An 11,165-nucleotide genomic window follows, 5' to 3' on the forward strand; every position below is an offset into this window, starting at 1 on the left:
AAAAAAAAAAAAAAACACATCATGGTAAAATTAATACCTTCTCAGCTTCGCATCGAAGCTAAAAAGTATAAAAATATAACACAAGAAGCAGTGTCTATTTACTTAAAATTTTGCGAATTGTGTTAATCTAAACAAAAATTTAAAAGCAAGGGTTTAGTGATTAAACCAATGGTGTTTTCGGAAATTAATAGTAGGTGCCAAGTGGACCTGATTGATATGCAGTCGCAGGGGGATGAAGAGTTCCGGTTTATTATGGTATATCAGGATCACCTTACTAAATTCGTTCAACTAAGAATATTAAAAACAAAGAGAGCAGAAGAAGTTGCAAAACATCTTATCGACATATTTTGTATTTTCGGAGCTTCGATGATATTACAATCTGACAATGGTCGCGAGTTTGTAAATAAAATAATAGAAGACTTAAAAGAAATGTGGGACACACTGAAAATCGTTCACGGAAAGCCACGCCACAGTTGAGAGAGCAAACCAAGACATTCCATGTTGATAACATGGATGAAAACAATTTTTTTTTAAATTAGTACTTTACCCAATCAGTCATAGATAATGTGTAAAATACCCGAGTCATGTACGAAATAAAAGTTTTTATAAATAATATTTTTACTTTATCCAATAGGGTGTTCACATTACCCCGATAATGTGAACTCTAACCATACTTTGTACTTTACCCTTAACATATATAAATATATTAATTTTGAGAAAATTCATATCCACAATTTTTTTTTTTGTAATTTTTGTAGCTTTTTTTAATATTTTTAGTATTTTTTAGTTCTATATTAGTATTTTAAATATATTTAATTTTTAATTTTATATATTGAAAGTTATTACTCACAAATCGTATCTAGTCGAAGACATTACCCTCAAAAATTGAAAAAAATTCCCTCGTTCCCCGTAAANACTCACAAATCGTATCTAGTCGAAGACATTACCCTCAAAAATTTAAATATATATATATATAAGTCGTTTGTATTAAGAAAGTTTATTTTTTGCTTTTCAAAAATATAAAATTTCATTAAACACTATTGAAATTTTTAATTGTTCCTTCGATCTCCTGAAAAATTATTAAAAGTGACTAATGAGCTTTTGCCTATTCCAACTTCAACAGCTGGACTATTATCAGTTGAATATTTTTGTTGTATTATTATGAATTAATATTGAGTTTTAAAGAATAAAATAAATAATTTATAATTGCAACCAGGGTCGAAGGAATAACAATGCAATCAATGAAATTACATTTTAATTTATATAATTTGGAAAAACATAACTTAATAGTATTTATTAAGGAATTAATGAGAAGCGATCGCTTAACTGACAGATTTTGAGCATACATGATAAAAGATACACGTAATTAAAAAAGCATAAAACATTTTTTTTTCATTTGGAGGTGGTATTGAAGAATTTTCTTATGTATATCCTCCCAGAACAAATATCCCTAATTATACCACTGCCAACGTATATTCAATTCGTAAAAGTATAGAAAATCAATATAAAAATTTTTACATAATTATTTAAATAGACAATACTATAATACATACAAGATACTGTGCAGAAATTTTCTTGTTTTTACTATTAGACATTCATTTCTATTCTGATTTTAATGATGAATTTACATAGACATTTCAATCCTCTTAGTATGAATATTAGAAATGATTACTCATTATCAAGTATGAGTTACATCAACAATTCATTTTAATTTTTCATTAGGTGTAACAGTTTACGTAGGAATGGGTAACTGTACAAAAATTAAAAAGCTAATCAATTTCAGTTTTTTTGAGATAAAAATAATTTACGATCAGCTTGTGGATGATATTTTGAAGAGTTAAAATATTATAAACACTAACTCATAAAAATATTCATAGTAAAAATTCGCATGTATGTATTTTGGAAATATATTTTTTTCATCAACATTAAATAAATAATATTTCAAATATCTCAATACTAGTTGTATATGAGATATAAAAAAATATTATTAAAAATATTAAAAGCCAAACATTGTAATTGATTCATAATATTATAATGAATAATAATAATGATAAAATAATTAAATAATAACTCTTAAATTAAACAGTTTTTGCCCGACTCTAAGTAGTTGGGTTTAAGGCAAGGAAAAATAAAATCACTGTTAAATTTAACAAAAACCTATTCAGTTAGTTGTTAAAATAAAATAACTTTGAATTATTACCGATAAAAACACAAAACATAGACAATATTCAAATTGAAATTGAAGGGTTTCGAATAAAGAAAAACGTGGAAATTACATAACAATTTAATAAATACTCATGAGTAACATGTCTTTTTTTTTCCTCGTCTTAATCCCAACTACTTAGGTTCGGGAAATTATCATGTATAACATAAGTATTGCACAATACTTTTAATTTTAAATGACGAGAATTTACAAAAAGAAAAAATGTTTTCCAGTGAAAGCCTTATACTTTAGTTAAGTTATCATTTATATAATAATTGATTGAGTAATTTTTTTTAATAAATAAGTTATATAATTTAATGATTATTTTTAAATAATAGTAAGTTTTTTTTTGAAAAAAAAAATTCGTAATTTAAATTTATATTTGATAAGTGTTAAAGATTGAGTAGGTAAAACATTTTTGTAGTCTTATAATGCAATCTTCTAAACAATACATAAAAATTTAGTATTTACTTAAAATATGTAGGTATATAGGTTATAAATGATTCCACCTCCACTATTTTGTGCGACTGTGGTTAAAACAAGCAAATCCGGTAGTAAGAGATAACGTTTACAATAATATAGTTAAACATTATTGGATTTTACGATTAGTACGGCTTCTGCTAATGTGATTGCAATTTCTATTTCATTTTTTTAATAACTTGATCTCTCGTCAAGTTTTTATAGTATTAAGTTCAACAATACATTTTTTTATAGATAAACTGTAGAAATATTTTTTTTTAAGATGCCAGATTTACAAAAATTTGAAGACCACCGTAGATCGATTCCAAAACGAAATTCTATACCTATCCATTATGTAAGGGGCACTCATTATGAAGTTGGTTACAGCATGGTAAGTTAATAATTATAATTTTTTAATGTTTAATTAAGGAAATAATAACATAGCTGTATATAATATTATATATTATAGTTTTTGTATATTAACGAATTGAAAACAACAGTTCGTGATAATAATATAAATAATTTAACAGATTTAAAATTTTGTTTTGTTAAAATAAAAAGTTTGTATTATTAAATAATTTTTACTCAAGTTTTTGAACATCAAAATCGGCGAATTATAGTAATTGCACTATTTACCCTACTGTTACATTGTTGCCCTAACAAACTATGTTCAAAAACCTGAAAGTCCTCTTGGCTAACTGAAATAATAACTTAATACGGAACAATCCGCATTTTAATCACTGTAGTGAAGTAATGATTATTAGTTGACCTTTTTAATAAATATAGATGTACACTAGGAGATGACTATAATCTCTTTCAACGTACATATATATTTTTCTAATCTATTTATCAAACTTACAAATTTAATGAATTTCTTTTAATTGTTGTTTTATAATTTGGAAAGAGAATAGAATTATAAAATATTAACTGAAAAAATTTTGTGAGTTGTTATAACCTTTTAGATCTCTTTAAATACGCTACCGATATATTTATTTATTTATTTAATTATTTAACGCCAAACGGCAGTTTGCAGGAATAATATTATGATAACATAAATATATAACATAATATAACAAAAAAAAGAGAAAAAAAAAAAGAAATGTACATGCATATATGTAAAACATAGAGTAAGGAAATATGACAACAAAATAATGATGACAATAAATTTAAGATTTATAAGATAAATATAATTTATAATTAATATAAGGCAGTTAAATTTTATAAAAGTAAATGTGACCAAAGCACTAAGTATTATGTTATTTATGTTAATATATTATTTAATTAATTTTTAAACTATTTTAATTATTAACTAATACTATCATACTTATATCATATTAACTTAATTTTATATTGAAAATAACAGGTCTTTACATTGTAAAATATCAATTGTTTTTTACAATGTATCAATTTATTCAAATGAATAAGTTAAAAACTTCCATTACATAAGAAATGGAATATTTGTATACTAATATTACTATTAAGACACAAATTTTTAAAAAGTGTAAATAATGCATAATACTTTGAAACAAATGAAAAATGAATAGTAACTAAAATAAAGTAATTAATATGTTTTAATAATCATAATAGTTGACTTAAAATATAACTACATTGTACTGAAAATATTAGGAATATGTATTATTATTTATATATCGTTCAATTCGTTTTCCTAATTTCTATGAATATTTCATATTCCCTGAAGTTTAAAAATATTGCTATTCATCATATATACTAGTTCTAAATTACATTATCCCTTTAAATTTTAATAATAATTAGTTATCAATAATTATTATTAGGGGTAACTACGGTCACTTTAGCAAAAATTGTTATATCTCCGGTTCTAAGATTCTAAATGTTATGCTATTACAACAAATGGGTGCATAAACATATTGACTGCATTACGTCAACGTTTCAGATTTTTAAAACATAATCTTATATATATATATACAGAATGGAACGGATCTAACTGACAACTCATATAACTTGTAAGCTACATAACATTTTATACTTTTTTTTTTTTTTAAATCAATTTTTACAATATAGAACTATATTTAAAATATGTTTTATGTTATTTTTCGTAATTAAAAAAATATTTTAAAAATTAATTTTTTTAAAGATTTCAATATAGTAATTTTATAGATAAGTCTTAAAGAAAAATTTTGATACCAAAAACTCTTATTTTAATTTAGTAGTTACGTTTATACAGCATTTTGAAATTTGTTAAATTTTGATTTTTTATACAATTTTCTTATGGTATCAAATGTTAGTCCATGTTATGTAAAGTACAGAAGTAAACACTTATTACATTATTTACTGGTAACAGTACGTGATTTCTTTTCCATGAAAATTATTAACATTTGAATAAGCATTTGTAATTGACATGAAAATACAATTAGTAGTATAATTCAGATTATTAAAAAAAATTATAGAAACATTGTCAAAAACATGTTGAATTTTTAATTAAATAAGTTCATATATCATAAATTGAAACGTGAATAATAGAGCATTTATTATCAAATCTCCTAACAAGGGATATCCTATAATAATATGATTACAATGATAGAATCACGCAAATTAATAATTGTTATTACTTTTAACATGGCCAACCATAGAACACTCGTAGTTGATATTTGATAATGTTTCTAACTTTTTTAATAAAGATTAGAGATAATCATTTCTTTATAAAGCGCGTTAAACGTTATTATTATCCATGGAAAAGAAATTAACAAAAATTAAATGGACTAACATTTGATACCATAAGAAAATTGTATAAAAAATAAAAATTGAACAAATTTCAAAATGCTAACTACTAAATTAAAATAAGAGATTTTGGTATCAAAATTTTTTTTTAAAACTTATTTATAAAATGGCTATTTTAAAATATTAAAAAAAATTTTAATGAAAAATTTAATTTTTAAAATATTTTTTTTAATTACGAAAAATAACATAAAACATATTTTAAATATAGTTCTATATTGCAAAAATTGATTAAAAAAAAAAGTATAAAATGTTATGTAGCTTACAAGTTATATGAGTTGTCAGTTAGATCCGTTCCATTCTGTATATATATATATATATATATATTTAAAGCAAATGACTGGTATTACCCTTACCCTGGGGGAATATCGGCCATATATAAATACATGCAAAAAATATACGGATAAAATAATTTTCAAAAAAAATCACTAAAATATAGTTCATATAAATTATAAATATACAATAATTTGATTACCTTAAATTAAATTTCTTAACAAATTTTTTTTAGATAAATAAACGCTGATAACTAATTTCACACATTTAAACGTCAAAACGTTTTTTAGATACTATCATTCTAATAAGAATAAAATTTTTTTATCATTCTTAATCTATACATATGGTCAACATAATTTTAGATGCATGGGCTTAATAGATAATGAGGTGACCGGTATTACCCACTGACCATAGTTTCCTCAGTCTCCCCTACATTTAATTTAATACTATCAAAACTTTATCAGCTATAATAATGTCTATATCTAGCGATACATGACCGCTGTATTAATAAAACCTTGAAAAAAAAACAAATATTTTATTTTAAAGTGAGCAATATGTAATGAGTATTGTCAAATTATAAGTGGTTCAAAAAAAATATCATTTCTGATATTGTAATTTTATATTAAAATTAGTATTGATAGAGAAAAAAATTCACTTATAATTAAAGCTATTTCATGTTAAGACTTATATAAACCTTGACTAGATGATTATAAATCTACAATTTATTTTGGTAATTGTTTAAAAAAACAGTTTTAAGCTAAAATTACGTATACGTATAATCGTCAATTAAATTATAGTGTTTCGTTTTTCCAGGAAACCCGCCACCTATTAAAACAAATTCTTGTTTTAAAAATTATTAATTTGAAGCCTTGACATTAACCTTAGTTTAATAAACGTGATATAAATATGTTAAAATATTTTTAAAAAAGTGAGATGTCATCAAATGGCATCAAATGATGTAATAATTTTCAAAGAGTAATATTTATGAATAAATTAAACACTTAGTTTTACACATAAACAGCCAAAGGTAATACATTTTTTTTACCTAAAAAAATGTTATATTATTCAATTTAAATGAAGATCTGAGCGCACTTATCAGTAAAAAAATTTGTATATTTGATAGCATAGAAGTAGAAGGGTGGGGGTTAGAAAGCTTTTTTCTATTACTATTTTTATTTTATTTTTTCACATAGTTCAAAAAAATAATTTAATTACATATCACCCCATTCTGAGTACAATATGTATAAATAAATTTATTATAGAGTTTTCATTTATTTTTTTTTTCGTTTTTAATTTATTGTATTTTATTAAAATAAAATAGTGTTGAGGAGGTCGTATATAACATAATGTTCTATAACGGAAAACACCTTTACTACCTTAGATTTATATTCTTCGACATTCCAACAAACGGCTATTACTCGAACATGTGAAATCCCACCTCATCATGATCTTTTTTTACCATTAAGGACTTTTAAAAAACTCTAATTTGGTGTAGATTTGAAGAATATAGACGACCTGAACATTTTAAAAATTGAATTTAGAAACATTTTTAATTTAAAAATTCCTTTTAAAGAAAGACAATTGTCTCTAATATATTTATTAAATTTCATTAGATTCAGTATTTATTAAAAATATTTATGGTAGTTTTAAAATTTAGAAAATATATGTTGAAAATGTAACTTTGTAATATTTTTTAAATTTCTAAAATTGAGGGTTTTTTCAAATTTTTAGCATTGATAATGTCAATTAAATTTTTATCAGGTTTTTTAATGTATAGATCAATAAAATTCATCCAGTGAGAGTTTTCATCTACATACAAAGAAATAACCCTTCATGGTAAATCTTTTCTTAGATTCACATTGAAGCTAAAATGTATGTATAATGTGTTGTGTTATATTTAGTTTTATTAAAAATATTTAAAACTTTTTAAGATTTTAAATAAAATAAAATTTTTTTTTATTCTTTTACATAATATTCATATACAATAGAAATAATAACAACTTCATGTTTTATTAAAACGTGATAACTTGATTAATTATTAAAATTATTATACATGTCGTAGTAAATCAAAATATCAATGAAATTATATGAAGGATATATATACCTCAAGAAAGATAATAACTGCATGTATTTATGTATAAAGTGTTTATAACAATTATTATTTATATAGTTATTCAAATTATAGCGACACTCAATTCTTCAGTATAATTCTAATTCAATCCTATGAATATTATAACTTTAATTTAACTGAAATTAATATAGTCAATAAAAGCGGAAGGTATAAGGTAACATAGTTATTTTAATAGCTACCGATGAGATTAATAGATTCAGAAAAAGAATCGTTTATTTATAATTATTCTAATGGTGTTCTACTTGATATTACTAATGTCAAGGTCACCAGGAAGTTTGTGAATGACTATGTCATTGTCGGATGTATTACATAACAGTATAAAATTAATAGATATGTAAACTTTGAGATGGAACAACAATCGGGTTGTGAGGAAATTTCAAAACCTAGAATTATAGTTCTATAGAAATACTGGTCCAATATATGTTATCGACCAGTCATTTTCTTAATTAGATCATTATCTATTAAATAATCTAGTTAATTGTGTTATCATTTGAGAAATTAAAGTAAACAACCTTATAAGGTATAAGAGATGAACATACATTTTTTATGACTGATACACTGGGATAAACATTAAACTAAAAGAAACCAATAAAAAATTATTTTTATTTTTTGATGAAATTTTTATATTATGATTTTTTTAGTATTATTAATTTATTAATTTTAAGTGGTTAACAATAAATCAATTATTCTGTATATATATAGAATAATAATATCTAAAAATTCGAATTCTCAGGTATTATATATTTTTTTAATTTGGCTACTATAATAGCCAAACTCATAAAATATTAATATATAATACATATTATATAACTCCAGACTTCAATGCACGGTTATTATTAAAAAAGTTTTCACTATTTTATTTATAGGGTAGAACATTTGGACAAATGATTAAAGAGTTTATTAAAGATTACACACCATTACAAGAAGAAAATTTGAAATTATTTATGGAACCTGAAGGTCAAATTATTTATGAAGAAAGTCTGGAGCTAACTAGAAAATATTTTCCGCAGTACATTATTGAATTACAAGGAATTGCTGATGGAGCACAAGTATCATTTGAAGAAGTAAGTTTATCATCTCAAAACTAATCAGTTTACAAATATTGTTGTAAATATATTGTTAATTTTAAGCTTTTTTTAATGGCTTTGGATGATACTTTGCCTTTAAATATGAATAAGAACTATGTGGACAAGGGAGCTGTGGGATGTACATCGCTTATCATAAATCAACCAGATGGACAAGTAAATACGAATACTAATACATTTTTAACTTCAATTTGAGAAATGTAATTTAAAGTAAGGGTTTTCTTTTTTTTAGTATTTAGGACACACGGAGGATGCATTAGCTGAAACCGAGGACAACTATTACATTATAGCAGCTCACGTTATGCCTGGCGAGGATGAATTGAATGGCGTGTTTCAAGCTCGAGAAGAAAAATTTGAAGCTCTAGCATATGCTGGTCACTTGCCAGGATATGCTAGTGGACATAATTTTCATGGAGTAGTATTTTCTATCAATACGATATTTGTAACTAAACCTCTTAGAGGTCGAATTCGTTAGTTGAATATATTTTCATTATTATTATAACTATAAACATCGATAATCATTCTTAAAGTTATTTAAATATACTTTATTTTAATTATAGCAAGAGAGTTTATTACCCGCGCTTTACTATCTTCAAGAGCAGATATGTCACAAATCGTTGAAATATTGACTAATGAGGGTGCAGGTACAGCTGATGCTTTCAATGTAAATGTAGCTTTTGTTAATGTACCAAAAGAGTCCCGTGTATTTTACTCTATTGAAGTTATTCCAAGCGTCAGTGAATTTAAGTCACAAGTGTATCCAGTAGAGTTTATACCAGGAAATAATTCATTACACGCAAACAGGTTTGTAAAGTCAGACCTAAAGACTTTGTGTTATTACAATGTGAATCATTTCATATCCAAAACAATTATACAAATCAGATGAAACATATTGTTTTATTAAACAATTAAATTGTTATAATAATAGGTTATTACTTACAGTCAAAATTTAAAAATATTTTAGATTACTTCATCTTAAGTATCCTGAAAGTAAGGATATACGATCATACGAGAGCAGTATAAATAGAGAATGTCGATACCAGCAACTTTCTAAATGCAAAATCCCAAGAAAATTAAATGATGTATTGGAAATATTGGGCGATGAAGAGAATGGTATTTTTAGTATTTTCAGGAATCAGCCAAACGAACTTGTAAAAACTATTCATTTAGGTAAGAAATATAAATAATACGGTAAAAATGACTGAAGTTATAGTATGCAGAGTGTTTAGGAAACAGGGTAATTATTACTAATAATGAAAACAATAGAAACTCGTTTCCTTACACACTGAACACTCTAAGACTCACTATAATTCTGTTATATAAAACCAATGAAGTGTTTAATATAAAAAACAAATGCATTTATACAAATTNGTTATCTCAGGAGATATTGAGAATTTAAAAAAACATAACAATTTTGTACTTTTAATTATTTTTATCCGAACCGTTTGCACTTTAGGATCGTTCAAAGAATTGGTTATCAAGTAAAAATCTTTGATTTGGTTTTATAATACCGGTAGCAGCATAATTTTTTTAAAAAACTACAACATATTGTTGATAACTTTCATTTAAAGGATCGTAAATTTTGATTGCTATCTTGTTTATCATTTCTAGTCAATAAAAAATGGTTTAAGTAATAACTTAGAAAAAATGAATACTGTCATATTAAAACAGTGAAATAACAATAGAATTTTGGTCTGAAATCACTTAAATTTAACATGTCGTAACATCGTTACAATTGAACGATTGATAGATCGGGAAAAACATGATAAGAACAATATTGATTTAAATTTTTTTTATCATACTTTTGAAGAGATTTTGTTTAAGAAATTTATAGTTTAATTGATTTTTATGAATTTTTTTTTGAAAAATAAGAATATTTTATTGAGCATTATTGTATAGTTTTTTGAGCGTAATATCTTTATCTTTATAAAAGAGAATTGTAATATCTTTCAATAGTTTCTAAGAAAATGGGTGCCAAATTTGCATCACTTTCTATTTCTAAGAGGTTCAGACCTAAATCTAGATCTATAAATCTCCGTATATTCAATACTATAATGTACAATAAAATAGATTTNTCTCCGTATATTCAATACTATAATGTACAATAAAATAGATTTATTACTTCATAATGTTCAATACAGTGTGGTATCCACGGCGGGAGTTTTGGGAAACAGAAACCGCAGTGGACTTTTAAAATCATCGTATCGAGAGTAATGGTGAGATGAATCTCTCGATTTCTTTGTTTTAAAAGCTATCTAGA

The 11,165-nt window shown here is 24.0% G+C and overlaps 2 protein-coding genes across 2 annotated transcripts in view; one reads left to right on the plus strand and one right to left on the minus strand.

Moving 5' to 3' along the window:
* LOC126908192 (bifunctional endo-1,4-beta-xylanase XylA-like) overlaps window positions 1-11,165 on the minus strand; it is a gene marked incomplete at its 5' end in the record, with an annotated part of 256,907 nt that overhangs the window by 107,961 nt on the left and 137,781 nt on the right. The window lies entirely within an intron of this gene.
* On the plus strand, window positions 2,799-10,269 carry LOC126908629 (uncharacterized). Its single transcript, XM_050690873.1, has 6 exons — window positions 2,799-3,053; window positions 8,687-8,884; window positions 8,951-9,061; window positions 9,138-9,375; window positions 9,466-9,709; window positions 9,870-10,269. The coding sequence occupies exons 1-6, from the start codon at window positions 2,946-2,948 to the stop codon at window positions 10,090-10,092; spliced, it is 1,122 nt and encodes a 373-aa protein (XP_050546830.1). The 5' UTR covers window positions 2,799-2,945; the 3' UTR covers window positions 10,093-10,269.

The sequence above is a fragment of the Daktulosphaira vitifoliae genome, unplaced genomic scaffold, assembly GCF_025091365.1.
Source record: "Daktulosphaira vitifoliae isolate Bord-2020 unplaced genomic scaffold, ASM2509136v1 Scaffold_5, whole genome shotgun sequence".
In the NCBI taxonomy this organism is placed as follows: domain Eukaryota; kingdom Metazoa; phylum Arthropoda; class Insecta; order Hemiptera; family Phylloxeridae; genus Daktulosphaira; species Daktulosphaira vitifoliae.